Source organism: Lethenteron reissneri, chromosome 8 (assembly GCF_015708825.2).
Source record: "Lethenteron reissneri isolate LAM-NWPU_2019-01 chromosome 8, ASM1570882v1, whole genome shotgun sequence".
Lineage (NCBI taxonomy): Eukaryota > Metazoa > Chordata > Hyperoartia > Petromyzontiformes > Petromyzontidae > Lethenteron > Lethenteron reissneri.
Genome location: NC_083786.1, coordinates 7,167,495 through 7,179,399, shown reverse-complemented (window position 1 = coordinate 7,179,399; position 11,905 = coordinate 7,167,495). Strand labels below are relative to the sequence as shown.

The following is an 11,905-nucleotide window of genomic DNA, read 5'->3' as shown; positions in this document are numbered from 1 at the left end:
CTAACCGTGAGCTCACAATTATCTCTGTGTGAGAAAGAGAGAGGCTGTGTGGAGCAATCGGGAATTAGCGGCTATTGCGAGAGGGGGGGGGGTGAACTCCCACAGCCACACACACACAGAGGGATGCATTGAGGCGAGAGGCTGCGAGCCTTTGGCGTGTAAACGAAGCCGCGTTTCCACCACCACCACCGCCACCACCACCACATTCCTTCCGAGTCGCAGCGGCACTCGTAATTACGGTAATGATTTACAGCGGCGGGAGAAGCTAAAGGCGCAGCCCTGCAATCGTTCACTCACGCCACTGCTGGCGGAAGGGGCCTCCTCCCCCCCACTCTAGGGAATTCCACCAGTCAATAACAAACTCCTCTACTCTGTAGGGACCCCCCCCCCCCCCCACTCTATAGGGAATCCCCCCACTCTCCAGACAACTCTCCCACTCTACAGGGAATCCCCCCACTCTCCAGACAACTCTCCCACTCTATAGCGAACTCCTCCACTCTATCGCTAAGACCCCCACTCTATAGCCAAGACCCCCACTCTACAGAGACCCCCCCCCCACTCTACAGGGAACCCCCCCACTCTACAGGGAACCCCCCCACTCTATAGCTAAAGACCCCCACTCTACAGACAACTCTCCCACTCCATAGCGAACTACCCAACTCTCTAGGAAACTCGAGGAGAGATCTATAAATAGAGAGAACCTTCATGCAAAAAAAGAGGGGGGGGGGTGCATTTCTGGCCTGACGTCTTGGAAGAGATGCGAGTCGCCCCACACTTTACCCTACCGCACCTGCTGACCCACGATGTAATAGCAGTGCGCTTGGGGGTCTACTACGCCTTTTATCCTGCTGGGTTGGATAGATATGGGGGGAAGAGGAAGGGGGGGGGGGGTTAGACTTAGTAAACTTGCACCAGTGTGTCGACCGCCGCGCCGGGAGATGCAACACGCTGCTAAGCGCTCCACAACTCGAGTGGCAGGAGGCCATCCTTTCCGCCAGCACGGGTATCCAGCGAGCCCTTGCAGGGGCTGCGCCTGTGTCCTCACGATTTCAATAAGCACTAATAAATAATCGCGCCCGGCGTCAATCATTAACACACCACGCGAGCCCTCCGTGCGATATGCCCTGAGTGTATTTCATGAGATAAACATTATCAAGATGTAATAACGAGTATTATAATAGTACAAATACTATTACTTAAAGTCTTGCCACCGTGCGTGTAGTTATTACAGTGGTTACAGGTACAGCAACAGCAGCAGGTTAATTGCAATACCCATCGCAGCGGTAATTGGTGACAGGATGAGAGGTCTCAATTCTAAAAGGTCTCATTAAGGTTCTGGCTAAGTTTAAGGATTTCCGTTTGTGTCTACAATTAAATTAAATTGAGCAATCACGCGACATAAAGACTTCGTATTGTAGCCTTAACGGACTGTTGGGGCAAGTGCTGTTAGCGAGCGCCTATGAAGGCCTGAACGGCACACGAGGGAATGGGTGGCCAGCACCACGCCCGACCGCCTTTGTCTCCCCAGTGGCGATGTCTATACGCCACTGCACCAGGTACTCATTTGAGGCTGAGTCGACCTAGGGGAGGCCCAGAATCCGTTCAGATAATCATCACGGGTGTTGGCCGTGAGCGGGAATCGAACTCGGGTGGCCGGGTTTTGTAGCGCTAACTCCGCTACACCACCGCTCCCCACCCAATGGGACTCAACATTCACCAATACTTTCGTACTTGCATACACGCACTCACCAGCTCGTACACTCGAATACTCACCAACTCACCAATACTTACACGCACGTACTTGCATACACGCACTCACCAGCTCGTACACTCGAATACTCACACTCACCAATACTTACACGCACGTACTCATATACACGCACTCACTTATATACACGAACTCACCAGCTCGTATACTTGAATAGACTCACTCACCAGCCGACACGCATCAATACTTACACGTACTCACTTATATACACACACTGACCAACTCGTACACTTACTCAGCAGCAAACACTCAAAACGATGCAGGTACTTACAAATACCCATAGCCGCCATTCGCCGCCACGTGCCAGTGATAGCACCACGGCATTGGTGCCAGGCTAGGTGCACGCTGAGGCTATCGCGTGAAGTGTCGAAGGCTCACTGGCGGGAGGTCACGGACAGACCCAGGTGCCGTGGGTTGACCGACTGAGATGACTGGCAGATTCCTCCACCTGTGCTACACACTGCGCCAAATGCCCATATGCACCTACCGACACTCATCGACAGCACTCGCCAATCCAAATACGCATCTACACACTCACCAGCACGCGCTCACCAGCACGCGCTCACCAGCACGCGCTAACCGGCACGCGCTCACCGGCACGCGCTCACCGGCACGCGCTCACCGGCACGCGCTCACCGGCACGCGCTCACCGGCACGCGCTCACCAGCACGCGCTCACCGACACAAATACCCATTTGCACTTACCGACACTCGCCAGTGCCAACGCTCACCGTGTGGATATCCATCCACGGCATTTGTCCAGTTGATCCCACGCTCCTGCGGACTTGGGGTCACTCCAGTGAGATGGAGACCCCCAAACGCACGAACCCCCCCCCCCCGCCCCCCTCCCAACCCTCCAGGGAATTAAAGTCACAGCTCAGAGAAACTGAGGGAGAGATCCGTCGCCTTCCTTCACCGTGCCGGAAATGTGGCAACTTTCACCAAAATCCGTTTGGAATAAAAAAAACTCACCCCTGCACTTCATATTGAACCTGAATTGGAACAGCTTGTAACACCAGTACGGGAATTATTTTGCCAGTACATTAGTATAATGACGATTATTATTAAAATAATACATTTAGTCATAAACCCATCAGTAGGATTATGTACAAGAAAATTATAGGATTGCTACGCATAGGCGTACCTTTGTAGTCTAGTGGTAGTGTCTTACGCCTCTAATCCCTGCGTGCCTTTTCACGGGAGCCCGGGCCGCGATCCGATTTCCCACCAGCCCCCCCCCCCCCCCCAACCACGACCCCCAGCCGTCCCCGGAGTCTCACCTACAGAGGAGCAGATCGACGTTTAAGAGCCGGTGGCTCCAGTGAAGTTTTCTCCACCACCCCCACCCCTCCGGTTCACGAGGGGCTCGCTCAAAGCTCAACGGAACAGCCGAACAAACGGGCGAGCGGGCGGGGGGGGGGGGGGGGGGTCAACTCCGCACGGCCGAGGTTCACGCGGAAACGCTCGGAAATAAAATAAATAACCCGGCGCCCGTTTGGGCAGCGGCTGCGGTGATCCGAGTCCAAGTCCAGGTCCGCGCGCCGACTCTACAAATACAAACCCGCCCCGATAACGCGCGAGATTCGACGACCAATGAGAATCAACCGGAAGCGCTGTACAAATAAAATGGGAATAAATAACGCGCACGCGACGCCGGCGATGGTGGTAGTTGTCGCTCGTTACGGTGGCGGAGGTGGTGTTGGCTGAAGCAGTAGTGACCCGGGAGTGGTGGTGGTGGTGGTGGTAGTGGCGGCGGTGATAGTGGTGATAGTGGTGATAGTGGTGATAGTGGCGGCGGTGGTGGTGGCGGCAGTGGTGGCGTTTGTGGTGGTTGTCGGTGGTGGCACTGGTGATAGTGGTGGCAATGGTGGTGGTGGCGGCGGTGGTAGTGGTGTTGGGTGGCAGTGTTGGTGGCGTCTGAGATAGTGGTGGCGGTGGCGGCGGTATTTGCGATGGCGTTGGCGGGCTGATCGTCGACGGTGCCCACATCCGCGTCGCCCCGTTTCCGCGTGGCGTCGCTAGCAGCGCCGCCGGCCCCGCGGTTCGGCCCCTGCCGCCTCCGCCGCCGCCGCCGCCACCTCCTCCAGGATGGTGACGAGGTTGTCCAGGCCGCCCAGGTAGCCGTCCTCGCGGTTGCCCTCGCGCCACGCCGTGCGGTGGTCGAGCGCCGTGCCGGGCGGCAGCGGCCGCGTCTTGCTGAAGTCGATCATCCACACGCCGGCGGGGCCGCCTGCGTCATGCACGAAGAGCAGCGAGCTGCCGATCACCTGCGGGGGAGCGGCGGGGAGAAGGACAGCACAACCGTGGTGACGATGATGACGACGATGACGACGATAATAACGATGATGATTATGAGAATGAAGATAACGACGGTAACGAGAATAATAACGTTGAGAAATGTTAACGATGGCAATCGGAATAACCACGACAACGACTTGTGTTGTGTTAACATCGCGCCACCCTCCTCCTCCCCTGCGCTGCGAGGGTCTCCGAGCGATTTACATCTCCTCACATCTCAAACGCCCTGGAGAGGGCCCCCCCAGCGGCAGCTGTCCCTGTGCTGCCTGCTGCCCGTCGGGCTACCACACGTGCGCGATCGCACCGTGACTACTACGACCACAGTGACTACTGGGATTACCACGGCCGTCGCACACCGCAGTATTCACCAGGGCAGCCGCTCTCCGCCAACCCCACCGAACCCCGACCCCCCCACGCATCGATTGCGGCGACCAACGCACGCGCCGGGACCCGAACGGGGCCCGAACGGGGCCCGAATTGGGCCAGAATTGGGCCCAAATTGGGCCCCGCGTGGGTCTCGCGTGGGTCCACCGTGTCCCCCGTGTCCCCCGTGCCCGCTGTGCTGCACCTCGTGCGAGCGGAAGAATGGAGAGACCTCGAGCGCCACTCGGAGTGCGTGGAGCCTCCTGATGTAGCTCTCCTGTAGCGCACAGCACAGATGCAGGCAGCACGGGTGCATCACCATCACACGTCAGCCCAACAACGACGCAGTATTTACGTAAAACACCATTCTGTCCCATCACACGTGGCGAATCTGTGGGTCTCTACGTGAGTCTATGGGCGTCTGTGCGAGTCTATGGGGGTCTATGTGAGTCTATGGGCGTCTCTGCGAGTCTATGGGGGTCTATTTGAGTCTCTGGGCGTCTCTGCGAGTCTATGGGCGTCTCTGCGAGTCTATGGGCGTCTCTGCGAGTCTACGGGTCTCTATGCGAGTTATTCGTGACCTGGCTGAGACCATCAACTCGTTGCGCTTGAGAATCCGGTTGAATCACAGGCGGTGGCTCACACTCGGATTCCAAACCAGGATCTCAGCCGTGCCAGCTCAGTGTCTCTGCGAGTGGCATTTCAGAAACTTAATTAGGCCATCATCTTGCCAAGGAGCATAAACTATCATCACGCGAACTCCGCTCATCCTCACAGCAGCAGGGGCGGCTTTTGACTGGCCATCGAACAAAGACGTTGGACACTGCGTCGAGCGCTTTTCCGATGCGTTTCCTTTGCCGTCTGGAACGCGCTCTTCCGACATCAGGAAGCCACCGGAGCTATGCACTTTCAAATCACCTACGTTGAAAACCAATTTCTTTAGAACGGCAGTTTTTGTGCCGAGTTTGTCATCCTCCCCCCGCACCACCTATTAGCACGGTTGGCTACATATGGTGCGAAAGAAGTTCAACATACATACACGAGCATCACGAACCCCACCACCTCCCCCTGATAACACAACATTTGGCACCGTCAGACTGATTCCCCGCTCGCAGCCCAGGTGCCGAGTCACCTTGAACCCAGATTCAAAACCCAGGGTTCTCACCGTTGCTGGCCCAGTGGTCCCATCAGCGACACGGCCAACATCATCATCATCCTCACGTGGCCATTACGTCCCCCGTGAAGGGAGAAACGGGCAAGCGCCTGCCTCAGGATTCAAAAACAACCCAGGATGCGGGGGTTGAGCGCCGGACCGGTTCGACACGAGGGGGCCAGGTTCGCGTCAGGTGACGTGCCGTGTGTGTTTGTTGGACCGGCGTGGAGAGCCCAGGAGACCAGGATGTGCACGTCTCATTTGGAGCGGTGACCCAGGGTCACCGGAGAACGCCAAAGCAAAGCAAACAGAGTCACGGCCGTGACATCAAACGGCAATCATCGCTCATCACTCCCCGTCACTCCCCGTCGCCCCTCACCATGACGACGGCGTCTCCGCCCACGAACTCCTCGAGTGCGGCGCGCACCTCATCCCTCGACTTGGTCCTCTTGAAGTCCTGCCTCAGCGTCCCGTCGCTCTTCTGAACGCGTCACAGCATCGCGCAGGCAGCGGCGGCGGTCAACGTGGTCACGGAGACGGTGAACGACGATCGCGATGATTGTGATGATCGTGGTAATCGTGGTGGTGATGATCGTGATGATCGTGGCGGTGAGTGATGACCGTGATGATCGTGGTGATGGTGGTGGTGATGGTGGTGGTGATAATAGTGATGATCATGGTGATAATAGTGATGATCGTGGTGGTGAGTGATGATCGTGATGGTCGTGGTGGTGAGTGATGATCGTGGTGATGGTGGTGGTGATGGTGGTGGTGATAATAGTGATGATCATGGTGATAATAGTGATGATGGTAGTGGTGGTGAGTGGTGATCGTGGTAATCGTGGTAGTGGTGATGGTAAGTGGTGATGGTGATTATCGCGATGATCGTGGTGACCGTGGTGACCATGGTGGTGATGTAGGTGTTAGTGATCATCGTGGTGGTGTCACCGAAAACATTGGAACTGTTGCGAGCAGCGGCGATGGTGGATGTGGTCGTGGTGGTGACGGAGATGATGGTGGTGGTGATGGTGGGAGTGGTGATACTGGTGGTGGCTGTGATGATGATGACGACGATGACGACGACGCTGGTGGCGGTGGCGTCAGCAATTGACCGATAAGAGCGCCGTCGTCGTCAATAACGACGTCACGTCGCGCTCGCCCCCTCCCCTCCTCACCTTGGTGGCCTCGATGCGGAATCCGAGCGAGGCGGAGGAGCTGCAGAGCTCGCGCCACTGCATGTAGCGCGGCTTGGTGACGGCGCCCCGCTCGCGCTCCAGCGCCGTCGGCGCCGTCGGGTCCACCGCCACCATCTTGGCGAGCATGTCGGCGCGCGGCTGGGGGTCGCGGCGCGCCAGCGCCAGCTCCTCCTCCAGGTACGTGCTGCCCCGCAGGCAAGCGCACGCACACACGGATGGACGGACACGCGGATACACGCACGCACGGGGACACGCACGGATACATGGACAGACACACGGACAGACACGCGGACACACACACGCAAGGACACAAAGATAAAGACAAAGATCCCCCCCATATCGCCTTAACAGACTCTTGGGGCAAGTGCTGTTATCGGGTGGCATCTATGAAGGCCGGCACGGCACACGAGGGGGTGGGTGGCCAGCACCACGCCCGACAGGTCTTATGGAAACGTTGGACGTTGGAACGCATGGACAGACGGACGAATAGACAGAGGTCAGAATGAACGTGTGGACTGGTGGTCAAACTGACAGACCGACGGACCAACGGACGGGTGAACGGAGAGACAAATGGATGGAGGGACGGAGGTCACCACGGTCACCACCCGGGGTCACCGTGACACGGTGCGACGCGATTCGACGTGAACGTTGACGGCGCCACGACCATCGCGATATCGTTTTTTCCCACGAGAACAGGAACGGATCTCGGCTCCCGGCACGTGGAGCGTATCGTCGGACATCGCGCGGCACGACTCGGAGGAGGGAGGGGGGGGGGGAGGAGATCATCGCTGCCCCACGTGCTCATCAGGGTGGCCGAGCGGTGACGTCATGAGTGACAATGCCAGAGGGCCCTTGCATATCAACACATCGGGCAATTCACCAGCACTGGTTCAAGCTCGGCCTGACTCTGCTGCTGACGATAACGAGACACTCGCTAAACATCGAAGTTTCGCTCACGTTGAACCAACGCTGCTGATGAGATGCTCTTCTCCCCAGCAGAAGGCCACGGAATGGGCTGATGGGCTGTGTAAAAGAAATACACTGTGTATTTTTCTTAAGCGGATGGGCAGATATGTGGAGGAAGAGGCCAATTACTGTGTAAATATATTTACTTAGTCAAAGCCCTCTGTGGGGTTTACCGGGGGGGTGGGGGGGGGTCACTGCTGGTCTCCACGACTCATTGAGCCAGACCAATACACCCAAGGGGATCACACTATTGGGGATTAAAGTTAAACGCTCATGTACACACACACACACGCGCGCACGCACGCACACACACACACCAAACACAAACATCACCCCGAAGCCTCAACAGGTTTGGGGGAAGTTGCTGTTCAAGAGCAGCACCTATGAAGGCCGGCACGGCACACGAGGGGGGGCGGGGGTCACGTGACTCACACACAATGGAAAAACTTACGTCATCCACCCCACACGCGTACTCTGTGTACACCCCCACACGCGTACCCCATGTACACCCACCACGCATACCCCGTGTACACCCGCCACGCATACCCCGTGTACACGAGTTTACCCCGTTGTTCATTACAGAACGTGCGGCTGAGTGGGCAGGTGTTTGCGACCATCATTTTAAACTATTTCCAAAATAGTTTACGGTTTGTTGACAACAGCGTGCTTGGCATTACTACACCGAGAGAGAATGAGGAACCCGCAAGGTGAGAAGACAAGGCCCCGGTTCACCACATCACCCAAACTGCCAACGGAACCGATTGCGGAGCAACTCGGCAGGGCTCGTCACGGGCGGAAGGGCCGATGGCCGATGGTCGAGAGCAACGGCGGAGCGGCAGACGAATGAGGGAATGCGCCCGAGAGGACGTCCAGCCAGGAGACGGAGCGATGGTGCAATCAGCCCGTGCGTGGGTGCTGGGCGGATCGTGATGTCGCGGGCGTCATGCGGGACGGCGACAGCTTAGGGGGGGGGGAGGCCTTGATCCAGCAGCGTTTGTGGCTCACAATGGGCGTGTTGGAGCCGCGCAAAGCGGTCGCCTGAGCGGCGCCCCAGGACCAGCGTGGCTACGAATGCTCGTCCGCTCGTCCGTCCGTCTCTCCGTTGCTTTGTCCGTCCGTCTGCCCGCCCGTGTGTCCGTCCATCCGTCCATCCGTCTGGCCATCCGGCCACGTGTCCATTCATCTGCCCGTTTGCCCGTGTGCCCGTGTGTCCATCTGTGTATCCGTCTGTCCGTCCCCGTCCATCCACCCAGCCGTCCGCCCGCCTGTCCACCCGTGTGTCCGTCGGCCCACGAGCCGTGACCGAGCGTGCACCGCAGCAGCAGCATCAGCACCGCAGCAGCAGCAACAGCAGCAGTGCAGCAGCATCAGTGCAGCAGCAGTGCAGCAGCAGCAGCAGTGCAGCAGCAGCAGCAACAGCATCAGCAGTGCAGCAGCAGCAGCAACAGCATCAGCGCAGCAACATCAGCAGCAGTGCAGCAGCAGCAGTGCAGCAACAGCAGCAGCACCAGACTCCGGCCCTCGCTCACCGCACGCCCATCTTGCAGTCCATTGCGGCCGGCGCTCGGAACCCCGCGAGCAGGTCCTGCATGCGGTTGTAGCGCTGGGACGACGAGCGGTACCGGGAGGGCGGCGCCGTTGTCGTTGTCACGGCGACGGCGACGACGGTGGCGGTGGTGATGGTGGTGTCGCCGTGGAACTCGGGGACGAAGGGGCGCAGCGGCGCATCGCCCATGAGCAGCTGCAGGCAGCGCTGCTCGTGGGGACAGAAGCGCTTGAGCACCGTGCCCGAGTGTGAGGGCATCAGGCTCCCTGCGGGGTGAAGGGGGGGGGCCGGGGGGAGCGCACGGCATGAGTGAACTATTATTATTACGATTACCATTATTCCTCCTCATTATTCCTCCGGTTTAGGGTTAGGGTTAGAGTCTCAAGACTTTTACCAGGAGGGTCTTGCCAAGGGGCGCCGTCGTGGCTAGGTGATGTTAACTACCTCACGGGCATGCAGGACGTCGTGGGTTCTATCCGTACCCTGACGCCTGCTGTATCTGTGGAGTTTGCGTGGCTCTGTGCCCGTGGTCGCGTGGATTTTTTTCCTGGTCCTTCCGTTTATCCCTCCACATTTGTAAACGTGCATTTAGAGTATTTGGCTGCTATAAATTTCCACATGAGTCACTTCATTGGGATATCATTTGTGATAGCCAGGCCGTTTCTGAAAGAAGAGCTATGTAGCTCAGTGGGCCTTACCGAGTAAAATAAAAAATGGTTTAGTGGTTTCGGCAGACAGGGTGATGCTGCTGCTGCTGCAGCTGTGGAATTCCTGCCGAATCATTTGCGGTGTCATTTCTCCGTAATGGGATGTGGCTTTGGCCAACAGCAGCACCACTCTGCGCGTGTGTGGTGTGAGTGTGTGTGTTAAAGTGTGGCTTTAGCTCTGGGAGGAAAGCGGAGAACCCAGCCCACGTGAAGTGTCGAACGCTCGCTGGCAGGAGGTCACCGGACAGACCCACGGGCCCATGGGTTCACCGAGACGATCGGTCGATGTGCCCCCTCTACCCCCCCCCCCCCCCACTATGCCAACTTTCACCCACACATCGCAGGACAAGAGGAACGCGCGTGACAGCGGTCACACGACAGTGTGGACGTATCCACGCGGCCATGTGACAGCGGTCACGTGACGGTGGTCAATCGCCTCTCACTGAACCCGTGACAGCCTCACGTGACCCCAGCAGCCACTAGAGGCACTACGATTGCTTAGCTGCCAATCGTGTGGGGGGAGGAGCGAGAGGTCGGGGGGGGGGGAGGACAGTGACTAGTGAAATCATTCAATACCTACCACACGCCCGACCGCCTTTGTCTTTCCAGCGTTAACCTTTAAACGACCGCGGCCGAGTCGACCTGTGAGCGGCCTGCGACCCACCTTCGTGGCCAGACAGCTGCACCCAGGAAGCACTGCGAGGAAGAGCGTTGTGGGGGGCCGACGAGGGGGCGGGGGGGGGCCCCTTAGGGCGGCAAGGCCCCCCCGTGTGGGAGTCCGAGTGGCGGGTTGCGGCCTGCACGGACACACGACAAGGACAAAGATCCCCCGTGTAGCCTTAACAGACTGTCGGGGCAAGTGCTGTTAGCGAGTAAGCAACTATGAAGGCCGGCACGGCACACGAAGGGGGTTGGGTTGCCAGCAACCACGCCCGGCCGCCTTTGTCTCCCCCAGTGCTGATGATGTTACACACCGTGCCAGGTACAGTACTCATTTAATGCTGAGTCGACCTACAGGGAGGCCCGGGGAACGGCTCAAATATTCGCCGGTCACAGCGATTGCTCGCGAGCAGGGAATCCAACTCGGTCCGCTTGGGCTCGAGGCACGGCGCGCTAACCACTGCGCCCGCCGCTCCCCTGGTCGTGTGCAACGCCGAGAGACACGCGCACACAGACAGAGAGAGATCCGTGTGGAGCGAGAGCGTTCGGCAGGTTGGGCGCCTTCTGTCTGCACTCGCGAGGAACACGCGCCGGTGTTTCCGGCGACACCGGCGCCCGCTCGCGTCTTGCACTCGTGCTCGCAGCGGAGGTCTCGGGCCAGACACCGGCGTAAGGCACTACCACTACAACCTGGTGACGTGAACATTACAACTAACGTTCCGCAATGGGCAGCGAGAGCTGGGCGAGCGATGGGAATTCCGGTGATGCTCTAGAAGGTCTTAGGGAGAGCCGAGTTGGCGGTGTGAATTCTAACTCCGCTTCTAAGGAAGGGCCAAGAGAAAAAGAACCGCCAACAATGAATATAAACCCGCCCCAAACCGACCGAACCAGTCCACGGGGCGAACCTTGGCCGACATGCGGGTGGCTTGTTCGTACGGCGGCGGTCGTCCTGGGCGCTAAACGAAACGCTTCGGTCGTTGTTGCGTCACGCAAAACCACTCGGCGGGGTGGGGTGGCGGTGGTGGCGGTGGCAGGGAGAACAAAACCGCCAGTGTGAAAAGACTCTCTCCAGTTCTTGACGCAGCCTTGGGAAATGTTAATTCTCTGTCCAGCAAAAGCAATGAATCGGACAATAGGCATCCCCCCCTCCCCTCGCGTGCTATTCGTCACTCCACGTTATTTTACGAGGGGGGGGGCGGGGCGGAAAACAGTTTTGACACGTGTCGTTCTGCCAAAGTTAATGTCGTGT

The 11,905-nt window shown here is 58.3% G+C and overlaps 1 protein-coding gene across 1 annotated transcript; it reads right to left on the bottom strand.

The window, feature by feature from the left end:
• Positions 1-964: 964 nt before the first annotated feature.
• Positions 965-11,600, bottom strand: LOC133362822 (inositol-trisphosphate 3-kinase C-like). The gene is made up of 7 exons (XM_061581769.1): positions 11,562-11,600; positions 10,661-10,793; positions 9,273-9,555; positions 6,757-6,961; positions 5,961-6,062; positions 4,634-4,705; positions 965-4,034 (listed from the first exon to the last, which is right to left on the bottom strand). Exons 1-7 carry the CDS (start codon positions 11,571-11,573, stop codon positions 3,786-3,788), a joined length of 1,056 nt encoding a protein of 351 aa, XP_061437753.1. The 5' UTR covers positions 11,574-11,600; the 3' UTR covers positions 965-3,785.
• Between the last annotated feature and the right edge of the window lie 305 nt (positions 11,601-11,905).